This window comes from Chaetura pelagica, unplaced genomic scaffold (genome assembly GCF_000747805.2).
Source record: "Chaetura pelagica isolate M959 unplaced genomic scaffold, ChaPel_1.0 scaffold344, whole genome shotgun sequence".
Classification (NCBI taxonomy): domain Eukaryota; kingdom Metazoa; phylum Chordata; class Aves; order Apodiformes; family Apodidae; genus Chaetura; species Chaetura pelagica.
In genome coordinates this window covers 5,188,117-5,205,022 of record NW_009953098.1, presented here as the reverse complement: position 1 = coordinate 5,205,022, position 16,906 = coordinate 5,188,117, and the positions used below count along the sequence as shown (strand labels likewise).

The window sequence follows — 16,906 nt, the reverse complement described above, 5'->3', positions numbered from 1 at the left end:
CGAGCCCGGCCCGGGGAGGGCGAGCCCCGCAGGCCGGGCCCGTCTGAGGGTCCCGCCGCTGCTCCCCGCTCCGGTAGGTCTCACCGCAGAGCCCTCCTGACAGCCCCGGGCGGCTCTGCTGCTCCGCGGGCGCCGGGAGGCTGAGCCGGGCACCCGGCGAGGGCACCGGGCGGGAACCGGGGGCACCGGGCGGGAAGTTGCGCTCTTGGTCCGCAGTGACACCGGGGTGAGAAGCTGAGCTCGCTCCTGGGTCTGGTGCTTTGGTACCTGCGGTAATAGAAAAGAAACGGCAGTTCCAAGCGGTTTGGCAAAACAAGAATGCCATTTCCTGCTGGAACTGGAATTCCAAAGGCTGCAGTTACAGTTCATCACTGTATTGAAGACAATCTACGTAGTAGTGAAGCTGCTTTCACGTCAGGTAATAACGCTTTCAGGGCAAGTAAGCAGGATGTTAAAAGGAAATGGTGTTTATTTGCTGATGAGTTTGGCACCTGGCAGACAGGGACCTGCGTGGTACCTGGATCCGGGCAAAAGGCACGTGCCTTCTGATGTATGTCTAAGACCAGCTGTGTTGACCACTGCAATCTGCATATCCCCACCGATATTAGTTATATGAAAAGATTGCACTAGTTGTGTAACTGTGCTAAAAGTAGCCTAGGGAGAAAATGATACGTGCTACCATAGAACAGAAGCAGTTGTTTTAAAATAAGTTGTCTGGGTTTTTTCATTTGCAGTTTTAGACCAATCTAGGGTGACAGCTTCTAGAAATGGCCATTACATACATGCATACGTTTTCAGATGCTTGAAAAAATATAGGTTACTTTCCACACTGTCTTAAAATCCACAGCAAAATTTGGAATTTCTGAGGATTACCTATGACTGATACTGTTGGCCTCCACACAAAGCTCAAGAGAGAGGATGATGGAATTAGTTTCCCATTTCTTACACAAGTGTCTGGACTCCAGCTTAGACTGTGTAAGCTAAGCAGGTATTAAGGGACAAGCCCTGCCTATGGGCTTTGAGTGGACAGGACAAAAGATGGAAGAAAGGAGAAGTAACATGACTTGTAAAGCCTTGTTTAGAGAGGATACTTGACAAAGTTAGGATTAACTTAGATTTTAAGTGAAAAAATAATTTAAAGCCACTTAAATTATCAATTTTAACTGTTATTAATATATGCTCTAAATTAATAATGAGGTCTCATTTTGTGATGTTCATGTGTCCATTGTGTAGGCAATCCTTAAGCTTATACAGAAAGTCACCTGGGAACAGAACCCAGCCATTAGATTCATCCATTGTCTTTGATGTCAAGATGTTTTGCACCTGCCAAAAATTTGGCCCCTGTCTCTAGGGCTCCTGAATCTATAAAAAGGAATATATATATATATATTTTTTTTTTAAGGAAAATTTTAACATCTAACCATTGTTCCCAGACAAGTCCTTTAATCAGAAAAAGAAAAAGGCTAATTGAATTACTGCTAGTTTCAGTAAGTCTTTCTGCCATCACTTATGTCAGACAATAATCCTATGCCCAAGAACATCCTGCCATCAGATAATTCAAAGGTAGGACAACTGAAGCACTTAAAATTTCAGTTAAGCAATGCTGCAGAGCAGTTAGAAAGAATTAGCTTTTGCTAACACAGCCTTCTTGTTTTTCAAAGCTCCATGCAAGAAAAACTCATGCTATGAAAGAATAAAAATCTTAACCAAAAAAAAAAAAAAAAAGGCTGCAAAGAAAAAATACCTTTCTTGGAGCCTTGAGGTCGACAGTTGTCTCTATTGCAAAACTACTGTCTCGGCAACCCCTCTGTGTTATTTTATAACCATTGTCCTGAAAACCACTATGAGTCAAAGCCTATTCAAGCGAGGGAAAGTGACATAACCACTGGTTACCAGTAGCAATGCAATGACAAGCTCTCTATCAGGGATACGCCACCAGTATTTACATAGTTACATAGCAGACACTAAAGAGATAAGTCAGGGTGTAAAGGCAGGGTTTCTAGCAGCATATGAATTCAAGATAGGGAATGGAAATAGATTATCATAGAAAATGTAATCAGCATTTGTGCTCTGAATGGAACTTCCACTGTTTGTGTTTACAATGTATGAAAGCATCTGCAGGGCCAGCTGACAGTCTGATCACTCGGGACTGAAATGTCTCAAAAAAGCACTGTGAAATGTCCTTCTGGGAATTCTCTTACACCAGCAGGGACATGGCTTGAACATTGCAAGAGGAAAGGGCAGCTGTGCTTATCAGCACCTCCCATGGTGGGAGCTGAATGCTTGTGAATGTTCAGAACAGAAGCTGTGCAGTTATGAGGGTTTCTGGCTTTGTCCAAAGCCACAAAACAGTTAAGACCTTATCACAGATGGCCTCTGGGCAACAAGTCTGTGACTTCTTAGGGCTTGAAACCAGCTGGCTCTGCCTCTGCTAGTTCCTGGTACGTGTGGTGTTCAGTAAATGTTAGTACTTTGTGGGGTGTGACAGGTACAGAGTGAGCAGTACAGTCACTGCAACATCTTTTAAAGCCAAGATACTGATTTGCTGTTCACTAAAAGTCAAACAACTACAAAATACTTTATTCTGAAATCAGGCCTGGCTCTGCAAAGACTGTTTTAGCAAAAACAGCTGTGTAAATTGAATGTATGTTCTTGATCTACATATGCGGGCTTTTTTTATATAACACATCCTGAAAGCATGGCATTTTCATATACTCATACATATATTCATGGATTTGGAGCAACAGTGGGTCATGAGGTATACTTGATTAAGAAGAAAAAAAAAGAAAAAAAAAAAAAAAAAAGGTGCACCCCCCTACCTACCTGCATTGTTCATGAGCTCAAGAACTGATTTATCTTTCACTTAAACTGAAGAAGTTAAAGCTAGGAGGTGAGTCACTCTGCAAAAGCGCATCTCCCTTGTATGAGTTTTCTACAAAGAGAGGTTTGATTCCTTCCTTTTAGTGACAGTGAGCACAATACTGATCTTCTTCCAAGCATTTAATGGCTGGCGTAACAGGCAGCATGAGAGCATGACTACATTCTTCTGCCTTCTTCTGAAGCTATAATCTACATCACACTTTGAGACCACAAAATCAACCAACAAACACAACTAACCCAAGTGTGAAATCCTGACCTACTAGTCACGCTGACAAAGCTCCTTCTCTGTTAGAAGCAGGGATGTGAAAAGTCACATAACAACTAAAGCCACAGATGGCTTTTTATTTTCAAGTGCTCTGCTTACACTGTGATAGTCCATAGGCAAGATCACATTTGGATTGATGGCCTATGGAGCTGAGACAATTGAAAAAAACAACAAAACAAATGAGAGGGAGGTCTGACCATTACATCAGGAAGCTGTGCTAACTGAGGGTTAGAGAGCAAGAAGTGGAGACCTGAGACTTCTGTGTGATTTTGCCACTGAACCTTTGAGTGGCTTCTGGCAGCTATCTTCAATTGTCCTTTTGCATTCTGCCTGCTGGGACTACTCCTGCATGCACTGGGCATCTCTGCTGTTACACACACATGATTCACACTGGAAAACAATCAAGTTCTATTTTAAATATGGTTTGACCTATTAATCTTGAAAGGAAAGGCATTATGTTCTATATAATATAAAGAAAGTGAAAGAAAAGGTATAATGGAGAAATTTATGTTCATAGAGGGATTCACAGCATGTCCTTGAAGAGTAGCCATAGACTGAGATGGATGAAATAATCTCTGCTCTGACATACCCAAAGTCTTAGGTTACTTTTGTTCTGTGTTGGAACGAAAGGGCTACAAGTCAGAAATTGTGTGGAACTCAAATTCCAGAATATTTTAATTGTGAATTCAGAAGATATTTCCTTGTTGAACAAATATTTAACTCCTACTGCACCATGAAGTTCTGAGAAACCTAACAGTAATTGCAAGGCTTGTATTATCAAAACCAAGGACCTATCCACCCACACTAGCTGTTTTGGTGGCAACTGCTGTTTTACTGGAAAGCTCATCTGTCAGAAGGAAACCCCAAATTAACTCTTAAGTACAGAGGAATGAAAGTCTTGTGTTTAAGTACCCCTCCGTGTGCATGGTAAACCTCCAATTACAGTAAACTGCTGATTAATGTGTGGCAAGATAAACTTGAGACTAAGAGGTCCATCACAGCTTGCAGAGAACATGAAGAAAACTGCAAGTCTTTCAATTTCTGGACAACATGGGCCATTCTGTTAAAGCAGAACAACCAAATTAATATAGTCTATCTAGAAGGTAAAGGTATTTATGGATTCTACTGCTCTGACCAGTGAAAAAATACTTTGCAAATGTCTTGAGCAATAGGTCATTTTACACCCATGTAGTATTTGGTCCTGGAAAGACTTCACTTATGGTCTCAGTCAAGATCCTTTCCAGTTCAAAACCATGTAAACCTAAATACTCAGAAGGAAACGGTTATAGCAAGGAACATAAGAATGGGTGTTTTGTTTCAGAGCTTGTGATGATCCAGTTCCAGAAAGAAGATAAACAAGCTTCACAAATTAAAAAAACCCCCCATCATATTAATGCAGTCTACAGTCCACTTGAAGTTACAGGAGCTAATTCCTCTTTAAATGCTTTGGTATGACCTGAACACCAAAGTAGTTAAGATGCAGTATGGAAGTTATTGATGAGTAGCCCACAAAGGCAGCAAGTGGAACACGCAGCTTTCGAACAGTTTGAAATCATGGCTGATAGGTTTATTTGGAACTACAGGACACGTTCCTGCATGGGTTTTAAAAGCTTTCTGGGCCACAGTTGTTTAGCTGTCTTTTGATTGGTATGGACTGCTGTCAAAAAGTCTCTTAAAAAGTATGACAAGCAAGACTTTTTATGCCTGTTATGATTATTAAAATCGAAGAGCCAAGTCATCCTTTCCTACACAAATATCTGTGGGAGTGTAAAAGACCTTCTGAATCCATAATTTATTTTCAGTAGTTTTCTGCAGGGAGTGAGGGACGTAAAGGCAAGTTCTACAATCACAAAAAAATGGAAGAACTACAGAGTTGGAAACCTTGAAAGCAGCTAGAATAACTTAGTGCTTGATTATGGTAGTGGCATGTGCTTTCTGAACTACCTTTGACAGCCAGAAAAATCCTACAGTTCTAGGGTCCACAGCCTGTGCTGTTTTTGGGCTGTTGCTCACAGCCTCCTTATCTTGGCTGCTGGGGGAAAACGCATTCAGGCAGTGACTGAAGAATGCAGCCCTTCTTGGCAAAACCCTTGGGACATAGTTGTGGTCCCATAGCATTCAAATGAGACTTAAAACATATGCTTCAATTTAAGGGAGTTCTTCCAAGGTTTACTCATGAGGCACAGCAGTAACTTAGCATATATTATTTCAGTTGGAAGGCAAAGACAATGATCATCTGAGTCCAACTGCCTGACCAGTTCAGCGGCTGCGTGACCAGTTCAGAGAACTTCAGCCTGTGCTTACCTGTTTTCTTGAGCTGGAGGCTTGAATACCCTCTTACCTGTGACTTCCATCTCAGAGGCTGTATGCAGCCTCTTCATCCTGGGGTCTGACTTGCACTGCTAATGAGTATGCAGCTGCAATGGTCTGCAAGGTGACTGTCTCCTGCTGTTTGCTCCCATTGCAGTGTCCAAGGTTTCTGCCCAGTAACAAGTCAGATGGTTCCCTTCACATGGAATGTATAGAAAATGCATGAAACAAGAGACAGGCATTTCCAGTTAGAAACCTGTGAGATTACTGCTATTTAGCCCATTTTGATCAACAAGATAAAGACTGAGATTGCACCTTTCAGTTTCTATGATTCCATGAAATTACTTCTGGAAGCTCTGTCAACACTTTTTTCTTGATTCACAGACTTCCAATTTTCTTCAAAATTAGCCTTTAAATATCTGTAGCTATAACCTCAGTCACTCGGTGAGAAGCCAGACAGCAATTTTACTTATTCAAAACTCAAGTTCACATTTGTCACACTAGAGTGCATGAGTGTTTTTTTAATTTTATTTTTCATTTGAGATATTGCAGAGCTTTCTTATGATACACATGATGGGGCTTCCGGTAGCAGGCTTTCAAAACTAATTAAGACTGATGAATCATAATCAGAAAGAAATGACTCTTATATCTATTAAGACAGTTAATTAAAAAAATGTTTTGATGAATCATGCAAAAATGCTCACAAACAGCATTATACTTTCTCATAGATATATTTTTTGGTTTTCCTTACTCTTATGAAATGAGCTTGTGCTTTAACACTTGAATAAAAAAAATATTTACAGTAGACATCATAAATGCTACATTGCAGTTCAGAGAGGCAAACTGGTGATGGTCCCCTGCTTTGTCATTTGTGAAGCACACTCTGGGTTTTAGATCTGTTCTATCAACTCCCAATGTAAGAGTGTTCAGTCCTGGATCTTCAGGATGCTCCTTTTCTCCAAATCATTCATTTCCTTCAGTATAAGGGCAACGTTATATCTCAGTTCTTGAAACTTTGCAACAGGCACCTGAAACAGAATATTCAGGTTAGGAAACATGAAACATTAGGAACTTTCACTAGGGCATGCCTGTGGATAGGGACCATTCCACAGTGTAAGCCAAATATCTCTTAAAATACTTTTTTTTAGGTTTAAGACAAATGATCTGAGGTTAAGAGAATTCAGTTAGGCAACTAAATCATCTGGGTGAAAAAGGAGAGTAGGAAAAAGCGGAAAGAGCAGCTACATGGTACATTTTCTTGCCTAGTGTGAAAAAAGAAGTACTCCAGAATGTAAAGTGGTGACTGATGTGGTGAAGCGTACATGTGTCATGGTTTGGATGGAAAGACGAAGACTCCTGGAAGGTCATGGAGCCTACAGAAACCCCAAACAACAAATTCCAGATATTCTGCTTGTCCAAACTTGCAGAAGAAAGGAGTTGGGCCTTAGAAACGTGTGCTCCCAGGAGTCCCACCAGCATCCCAGCCAGTCCCAGGCTGCTCTGCTCAACACAGTCTCATGGACTCTGCTTTGACTACACAGAAGACACACAGAGTCCCTTGTCATCAGTCTGTCTACTGAAGCACAGATACCAATTATGTGAGAGGAATCCAACATCTGATTTGCATTTTCCATATGCATAAGAAATGCACAAAAATGTATCATGTCCTTTTCACTTTTGACATTTATACCACAAGACTCAAAATTCTGCAATTTAATTAGTCACTTTTTATGAAATCTTTTGTCAGAAATGGCACTGTGATTAAAAAAACAAACCAAACCCAAGAGCACAAAGAGTGGAACTTCTCCCAGTGGCATACATGTTTTAAAACTCTTCATAAAGGAATTACCTTCTGGACTTACCATCTTACATAGGTAGCAGAACATTTGGTACATGTCTGAATGAAAGGAAACTGAGGAGGTGAGGACTATATTTGCTTGCATATGGTACCTTGGACCATAACATAGGTTTATCCCAGAGAGTTATTAAAAAACACTCATCAGGTACAAAAATCAGGTTTCTAGCCAGATCTTTGGCATTCAGATCTAGGGAGCAGCAAAGAGCTGATCACAGGAGAAGCACATATCAGATATCTGCACTTCTGCCTGTACTGGGCAGGCACAGCAACACATTTCCACTGCAGAATGGCAAAGGATCTCCCACAGACTTACAGCAAAAACACTTAAAACCCAGCCAAAGCAACCAGAAACAATGCCACCAAGACTTGACATTATATACCAGGAAATTAAATCCCAAATTTAAACAGTAAAGAATATATACTAGTTTTTATTCTCATAAGTGAAACCTAGCTGGTTGTAAAGGGTTAACCTGAACCATTGCCCCATTTAAATTCCATGGAAGACCTCAAAGAGAGCACAAGGGATGCTCCAAGCTGGACTGTCCAGAGAGGGGTAAATTTGATCTTCTGGGAAGTGACACCCTCAGCACTTTGCAATGTAGCACAGAACTTGTGCCTTCCTCAACAGCTGCCTTCTTGTGAGGCACTGTACAGTAAATTCAGTCTACCTCTTTGCACCCACACTGCTTTGGTGCTTCCTCCACACAACTACTGACACATGAGCTGAAGCCAAAATCCTTAGAGTTCAAATGTAACAATGCCTGCTGTGCACTGAATTCCTGTATGGACCACCATGTTATTTATAGAACAAATAACATTCCTTTTCAAAGGTTAAAAATATGGAAGAGTTTATGCTCTCTTCTGGCAAACCTTTACATACAGTGTCATAAATACTGCCACTGACTAATTCTGTGGTAAAAAGCAAAGAGGTTTTTTTTACTTTCAAACAGGAAGAACCCTACAGAACAAAAAGAGGATAAAACCATCTCTGCCACAGAAGAGAATGTTACCATTCTCTGCCAAAATGTAGGGGGTTTAGAAGTGTATCTAAATTACATAAACTACCCCAGTAATTGTCCTGCCCTCCAGAGCAGGTCTAAAGGTTACAGTTGATAACAAGACCATAATTTTTAATCAAACTAGTTATTATGCAACAGTGCTTTTCAGTAATTAATATCCTTCTAACAAACAAGGTTTCACCAAAATGTGTGTAGGAACAAGGTATAAAAGGATTTTGGTTGGTGTTTCATTATATATTGTGTGCAGCTACACTGAACATGATGGATTCCAAAGCAAAGCAACCAATGACTGCCCTGTTTATAAAAGCTTTCCTACTTGAAATAGTGAATCAGCTTTCTAAAAAGAACTTCAAGTGGTTTCTTTTTTATCTATTAAGGCACTCAGACTTACTTCAAAGCGATGAGCTGTCCCATCTGAAAGCTTCATCATCATTAGAATGGATGGTTGAAGTGCACGGGCCAGTGAGCTGAAACGATTTACATTATTAGTGTTACAACAGCAGACATCAGTGGTGTGATGAGCACAGCTTTGTGCATTAACAGCTTAAGGTGTTCATGTGGGCTTTACACAGAGCATGAGTAATTCCAATCACAGATTCCTGTACCTGGCTATCTGGAAACTCATGAACATAGGAGTCATGTCCAATTTACCTCAGTATTGAGACCAAGAATATTTTTTTTTATAGTAACTGCAAGTTTAGGAGCATTTTCATTTTACATAATAATCAGTTCATGGAAACCATGGCAGGGATAAAAGCTGCCCAAGCTAGCAATAATGCAGAGTTTTCTTATGCAGTTTAGCATGTTGCATGAATCCTTTCCATTCCTTCATATGTACTTTCAACTGCCATCTCATCTGGGGAATCAAGCTCTCTCAGTCTTCATCCTAAATTTGTGGGTTATTATTTTATTTGATGACACAAAGAGAGGAAATGAGTCATTCTTGGGCAGCTTCCATCAACCAGTGTTGCCAAAGCCTGCTCAGGTACTGACAGTTGCAGCCAGAAGCCATACCTCTTTGCAGAGGCTGTTGCTGGATGATAAACAAGAATTCCCAGGGGGCAGGTTGACTGGAAAGGAAAGTAAGAGGGAGGAAAATAGAGAAGGATAACGTATTGCTCCTGTGTTGCTTGGAAAACAAATCATAGGATTAGCCTGCAGCTTGCAAGCATTGTGCCTGAGGATGTTATCTGTACATTTTGCTGTCTTATAGGTACAGATTTTCTTAGCGTAGTGATACCTTGGTGGTACAGGAGTAAAGGCTTTCACTTCTCTTTTGTGAAATAAGCTAAGAGGTAGATCAATAACCAACTGCGTAACCATGGCAGTGTAAAGGTGCTGTTCTGCAGCCTCTCTTTGTAAAATCTACAGCAGACTGTACAGGTGATGGAAAGTAATTATATTTATCACGTGCAACATGCAAATAGCAGTCTACTTGAGTTGAATTGAAGATTGCTCTCTCCTGCTTTTGAGGAACTGAAAGCTTGGCTGGCTGTGTGAGGCTCAATCCATCTAATTTGTTTCATCATCTCTGAGGCCCTTTGGAGTTGTATCATCAGCTTCACTGAGTTGTAAAATATTGAAAGAGAGACTCACACTTTGAGTGAAATTATTCTAATATTCTAGTTTTAGAGATCAAAACAAATAAGGAGCCTAAGAAGTATCTTAAGTGGAAGAAGAAGGTAGTAGCCTTCTGACAGGTCCATGTTAGCAGCATATAAACTGACTTCCTTACTGTTCAGAAAATCCCCTCTGTATCTTGCCATTTAATGCTACATGCCAGTCCCTAACAGCAAGATACATTTTAACACCATTAATATTTTGAAGCAGCACAACAATTCATGTTAACCTTGGACAAATTAATTTCTAGGGTCATGCAGAACTCTCTTTTATACCTTGTGGATATTGCTACGTCCACTCTCCACCTGAAGTCCTGGACACTTGGCAGCCTACTTCGCTGTAGCAGAGCTGTGCCTTCGGAAGTAGGACGCCTAGAGAGTCAATCAGAAATGGGTGACTGAAATGCAAATTCATAAAAGAAACCACAATCTAAAGAGAAAATAAGATTCCTCACAACAAACCTGTCTGAAATAGTTTATTTTCTACATCTATCCTCATTTAGAGAGGTCTGAATGAGTGAAGACTTGTGTGTTTAAGACAGCTCTGCTCAAGTTACCCATTTTTCCTATGCTTAACTACAGTCTATGTTAAAAAAAAAGAGACCAAGTGACTTGTAATTCCAGTAAACTGATGTCACTATAAAGTTTAGGAAGTGGCTGGCATATCTCTTATTTCAATTACATGCAGCTGTGAGACACAGAAAGGCATCTGCAAATGTATCTACCTTCATGCAGATCCAATAGGAACAAGCGAGACATAACAAGACAGATGACTTGAGAAAAAGAGTTAGAATAAGGTCATTGTGCTCCTTCAGCAGAAAGCATCTAGGATTAGCAAGAAGCAGTGTTTTAAAATACAATAATATTAGGGTGTTCTTTGAAGCATACTTTAAAAAAAAATAAATCACACAGTGGTTCTTGCCAATTCAACATAACCTACAAACTCTAAGTTCCTCACATAATGTTCTCTGCCAACCCCAGCACAACCTTCAAGATTTCTGTCTAGTCTAATGAGTAAGAAGCCAAGGACTTTATTTATTTATCATGTTGCAAGAAGAACCAGGATGATCAAGCCTCAGTTTATTTCTGTGAGGAAATACAGCTGACAGTGATTAAACTTCAGATGGTTGACAATCTTTAAATTTTTAACAGCATCTTAAGCTCTGGGTAAGTAAACAAGGCAAATCTGATATGAAGACATAAACCCCACCCATTTTTAGATATACATGCAGAAGTATCTTCAAAATGAGGTCACTAAGCTGGTCCATTCAGGAGCTAGTCTGCACCTCGTGTTACTTACCATATTATTAGTTTTTTTATTGCTAAGTGTCCCATGGCTCTGGGAGTTATTTACGGTACATTTCAAAACTACTCCTGCTAAGGGCAGGCCGAGAAACGCTACAACCTTTATCCATGGTGCTAGACATAATCTAATTACAGACTTTACATCAGAGGGGAATACTCTCTGAACAAATTAGGGACTGTAGGAATGATAGTCTAACATCCCTACTCAGATTCTTGTGTGCAAGTTGGCAGGTGCCTTTAAAAACTGCCCAGAAAATTCTGAATTTGATAAGGTACACAGGAGTGACAGGCTGAGATCCTCCAATACTCTTGCATTTAGTAAAGACAATATAAGAAGAGAATTTATCTTTTTTCTTTTTTTTTTTTTTTGAAAAGGAGGGCTGAGTGGTGTCAGAAGTGACACACATTCCTAATAGTATGGTAAAGGAATGAGCTGAAAAAATAGATCAGCTGGTTCTTACTCACTGTCAGCTACTGGACAGGAAGTAGGTCAATGCAGCTGGGTGCAACCATGAGGAGCTGGAGTCTAGAATGGTCATTAGCAGGATTAAACAATAAGAACAGGCCTTTCCCTCAGTGGAGAGCTGCTGCCAGAGTGTTGCTTAATTTGGGGAATGCCTAAAAATAGCCACACTGCTACTGCTTCCTTAAGAGACGCTAACGCCCATCAATGGGAGACAGTCCATTCAGTGCAGCACCACCATTTTGGGGGAAGAAAGAGTAGAGAAAACAGGAAGATGTTCTAGTTAGCAGTTGGTGGGAAACGTCAGCAATGGCCAAACATTGAAGCTCCTGAACCTTATTAAGCTATGGCATTTCTGTGGCCAAACCACAAAGCTTTAGTTCTGGTTGGGGCTGCACTTCAGAACCATTCCCTTGGAAAGAGACGCGGCTTTTATAGCTTAGTTTAAGCTTCTGTCAGCACCTTCCCAGCTTGGACAGGATTGCAACTGGAACTGCAACAATCCTGTAGGGATGACAGAATGTGCACAGTGGCCAACACACACACACAAAAATTATACAGGCCATTTTTCAAGCCACTGATTTCTAAAAGGAATAACAAAATGGAGCAGAAAAGACTCAACAGATCTTGCATGCAAAACCTGCAGACTATAATTACCTCTTGTAAATACTCTGTGCAGCTGCAATTCACTGTCAGCACACAGTGCAGAAGGCAGAAGTTAGAACAAGTAAAGCACCATGGATCAGCTAGACACCATCCAAACTATATGTGGAAAATACACCTGTGACAAGAACATCATCTGCCAAAAATACAACAGAAGAGCACTCAAAAATGAAAGATTAAATGATTTGGAGCAGCAGCTGACCTAACTATCAAAACTAAAGACAAATTCTGGATGGTTCCCTATGCACATAACGAGACATGCCTAAAAGGCCTCTGAACAGGGAGAATGAATAACTGGTATGTGTGAAATGCTGACAAATGGCACACAGAACACACCCTCCTGGTAGAAACTAAAGCTACACTGGTTTAAAAAAAAAAAAAAAAAAAGGCAATACATTTATTATAGACATACAGAGAGGGGGAAGCTAGGGTTATCCTTCCCTTAATAGTGAAGTTTTAATTTAATGCAGGTATTTTATGGTATCAGTGTGGCACATTTTTCTTTCCTTTCAGTCTAAATAGCATGATGGAACAGTGGGGACACAGAAATGCCTGTCAGATTTCCAGTACTTGGAACAGAGCTGTTGTTTAGGGAACAAAACTGCAAAAATAGGATAAGATGCCAGGAAAAGCATTAAAAATGCATTTTTCTGGGCTATCTAGCTCATACTGAATTTTTTATCTGATGCTAATGCTTCTCTTACCATCAAAATAATATATATTTACAATGTAATAAGCATACATATGATTCAGTGTTACATTTAAGATTATAAAAACAGATCTGTCTAGAAATCAAATCTGAGGTGCTCTTCTCTGGTCTCAAAAGACAGAGCAGATTACACTGGATAATCACAGCTTTTGAAATAAGAAAAAGCTAAATTTTCCATCATCGTGATTTCACAGTAGAAAACAGACACTCATGCATGCATCAAATGACATCTAAATTTATCTTTTTTCTCCACTGCAAACAGTATTTCCACTTTCCAACCATAATTTTGCATTCCTAACACCTATAATTCTAACAGAAGAGCAAAGAAAAGATGAGAAGGCTGAATTTATTTTTATTCCAAGAACCTTTAGCTTTAAGCCAAGATCCTAACCAAGGAAATGAAAAATATTTTTAAGTTTGGGAGTAGCATTCAGACCCTTGTGAGGGTAACTGAAATACCACAACTATGATTACATGGATTCCATGCAGAATATCTTGAGCAGTGTGGGGTTAGTGATGCTATGAGCTGAGTGACCTCAAGTTTCAAGGAGTAAAGTTTTGCACGTGCAAAAAGTTCAAGGAATTTCTAGATGGAGAATAAGGTAAATATGGTTGAGCAGAGACCATAGAGAAAAAAGGAATCTCTAGCATAGATAAAAGAGATAGGTTGTTCAAAAAGTTCTTGATTTAGTACTTCCTCTGGAGCCACTGTGTTAATGCTGCTTAGAAAATGAACTGCAGCAAGCAGAGCACTTGGTATCTCATACATGTCATTAAGTCACCCAGTGTGAATTCCCAGCTCAGCTGTGTGTTAAGACTTAACTAAATGCTATCTGAGAAAGCTTCCATGAACCACAGCATGTAGAGGGTGTATTACCTTGCCTCTCAACCAAGCAAGTCTTACACTTTGGCTCTTCACTTACAATGATAATGATGATAAAAATACTTAATTGTGTCCTTGATGTAATTAATTTGTCCTTGAGCATCAGGCCTGGTTTTGGTCCATTAGCTGGGTATAATCAGCAGAAAGCCTTTGCTGACTTAAAAGGCATTTTGTTTAGACTTACGTGGGGAAGAACTGTTTCCCACATCCTGGAAGGCATTTTTCATCTGTAGGTATTGATGCACCTTACAGAGGCTACAAACATTATAAAAACTGATGGGTGACAACCACAGAAAAATTGAATACTGGCATGAAAGTTACTTACTGCATATATAGCCACGTATGATGGACATCATGCTATGTTGAATCAAAATAATAGGACCAATCTTGCTCTCATTAATTGAGAGAATTTTGCTATTCCTTCAATAGGCCTGGGTTTTTTGTCAGTAGAGCTTTGTGCAACCCAGCTGGGTGCACAATCCATGGCACATGAAGATACTAACCTGTTTCCAAAGACTACACTGGAAAAGTCCACGATGAAATCTTCTGGTATCCTTAAAAAGGAAAGCAATACAAAATAGTTAAGTGTTTTGTAAGCACAAATATATGGCCTTAGCTGCCAAACAAAAAAATTATCTATTCTAGAACATAAAAAAATGTGTCAACATTTTTCATCCTCCACTGCTTAAAAGTGCCATCAGCTCTTACATAAGCACTTCAGTATTGAGTCAGTCTAGGCTTTCAAAAGGACAGCTTATGTTTTTATATCAATAACCCTTAAAAGCTTTATTACATCTTCCTGTCCTACCTACTATGGCAACAGTGAGTTTCAAAAGAACCCAGTAGTTGCTTAACTTCTCTCAGTAAAGTCAAGGAAAATTCTGATGCCTCTGACAAGTGCAGAAGGCAAGCCAGCAATGCATGCTTTCAAAAATCCCAAACCTACACGAGAGAAATGAAGACAGAATTAATTGCTCTTGTCACAAGTAAAAACCAAGACCCCTTCAGCAAAGATTACTTACAAAAGGAACACATCTCACATGAGAAGGACAAGCATAAATTTGACGGGGACCATTAATGGGGTCAAATAGACTACGACTCCACCCACCCTAGGCTTCTCCACTACTTTCCTCCTCTGCCACCATGGCTGCCCTATAAATGAGCTGCTGTTGATTTTCCGTTCAATATATCAGGCTGTAAATTGCAAAGACTGCAGAGCAAACACCATCCATTCAGCTGCCTTTGCCACAGGGACAGCACCTCCTGCAGAGGGGCAGCTGGGACAAGTGGGAGAAGTAACTACTGCTGCCATAGTTAAATCAACATCAATCAGTGCCCAGAGAAATTACTCACCAGTGACATGAGATACACAGCAGTATATCAAAGAAAGATCAAAGCAAACTAGGAAGTTACATGTCCTAAAGGGCTTACAGTGTCTAATGATGGGAGAAAAAAAGTCATCAACTCACACAGTGAGAAGATGAAACTGCAGTTATTAAGAGCTTGGATTCTTAATGGGAGAAGTTGGGTTAAAACATTTTAAATGGTATTTGTACAAAACTGAATTAATGTATTAGCAAGGTAGTTATCTGAGGCAAAATGGGAAGTGAGAGGAGGGACTAGGCACTGCTCTTTTGGCTGCATCTTCTTCTTTCTTTCAGAAGAGAAAAAACTCTGTTTCTGCAAACAGTACTTCACTGTGCAAGTGCATCACTTAACCCATCCTGATGATGACTGAGTATCCTCTGTATGTGGTCAAACAGCTGGAGACAGGGGGCTGTAATACAATTATTATGATACCTATGACAATATCTGCTTGACTGTAAGAGCAAGTGTTACTAAAACAGAAGCATTAATGCTACCTTTGAGCTTGCATTATTTTTGCTGTGCAGCTAATGATTTTGCAGAAAATTCTGTTCCTGGCTCAAGCTGCTTACACGAGGCCAGTCACACACTAAGCTGATCAGACACAAAACATGGCACAGCTCAGGCGTGAGCTGCAGATGGCAATCAACTTTCAAAAGAACATGCTGAGGAAGGGTGTCTAAGGGTAGGAAAAGGTGTGAGGATGTGTCCATCCCCCGTTATTGGCCCAAGCCATAAAGTTACTAAATGACCTGAGAGGGTTTAGCTTCACTGAAAGAAACAAAACAGAATGCAGGAGAGGTGAAAAAAAGGTAACCTGGCTCAGAGCTTAAGCCTTTTAAAAGAAGATAACAAAAAAGCGAATAAAGCTATTTTTCTGTCTTAAAATGCAAAATGCCTTCCCAAACACTGGGTGCCAATAATACCAAGGCACTGCTGTTCACCCAATGATGTGTTTTTCATGCATATAATCACAGGATGACCCACAGGAGTCATTGCAGAAGGATAAGTGTCTGAATGTACTTAGTAGGTGCCTTAAAAATAAGCAGCTATTTCATCTCCAAACTCAAGTGGCTTGGGAAACATAGAAAATTACATTTCCCATAGGAATCAAAGATGCTACAGATGCTACAAAATTTATCAAGTATCATAATTTGAGAGTAGAATCAGCTATTTAGTCTTCAACCACAGGTCAGCCACAAGGTGAAGAAAGCTACTCACAGGAAATAAGACTGTCACAGATGAAAGTTAGGAAGAGTCCCAACAATGTGAGAATCATGGAAGCATGACAGTGATGAGCAGCACATAAAACTTAGAACTCTGTGAGCAACACAAACACAGTTACCTGAACTATTGCTGTATCAGTCATGTTAACCAGAACAACAAGATAAAAAAGATTTTTCAGGATATAAAAGAGATCACCTGGACTGAAAAGTGTCTGCATAGTTCCATTAATAACCCATACAGTGAGAAAAAACAAATAAACCAGCTACAAAACTTTAAGGCAATAAATGGTGGTCAGAGGCCAAGGACCTGGGAGTTCGTGTCTATGGATACAGGCTGAGTC

General features: G+C 40.0%; 2 protein-coding genes across 2 annotated transcripts in view; both read right to left on the bottom strand.

The window, feature by feature from the left end:
• The window catches only part of LONRF3 (LON peptidase N-terminal domain and ring finger 3), a 20,594-nt gene extending 15,068 nt beyond the window's left edge, over positions 1-5,526 (bottom strand). The window contains exons 1-2 of the mRNA XM_009997215.1: positions 5,487-5,526; positions 40-267 (exon numbers count right to left, since the gene is read on the bottom strand). Of these exons, the coding sequence (XP_009995517.1) occupies positions 40-267; positions 5,487-5,526 (268 nt within the window). The remainder of the gene's footprint in view (positions 1-39; positions 268-5,486) is intronic.
• Positions 5,527-6,002: 476 nt separating this feature from the next.
• LOC104388353 (COMM domain-containing protein 5-like) overlaps positions 6,003-16,906 on the bottom strand; it is a 14,513-nt gene continuing 3,609 nt past the window's right edge. Inside the window, exons 4-7 of the mRNA XM_009997214.1 lie at positions 14,478-14,528; positions 10,228-10,323; positions 8,724-8,799; positions 6,003-6,483 (exon numbers count right to left, since the gene is read on the bottom strand). Coding sequence (XP_009995516.1) covers positions 6,382-6,483; positions 8,724-8,799; positions 10,228-10,323; positions 14,478-14,528 — 325 coding nt within the window. The 3' untranslated portion in view covers positions 6,003-6,381. The remainder of the gene's footprint in view (positions 6,484-8,723; positions 8,800-10,227; positions 10,324-14,477; positions 14,529-16,906) is intronic.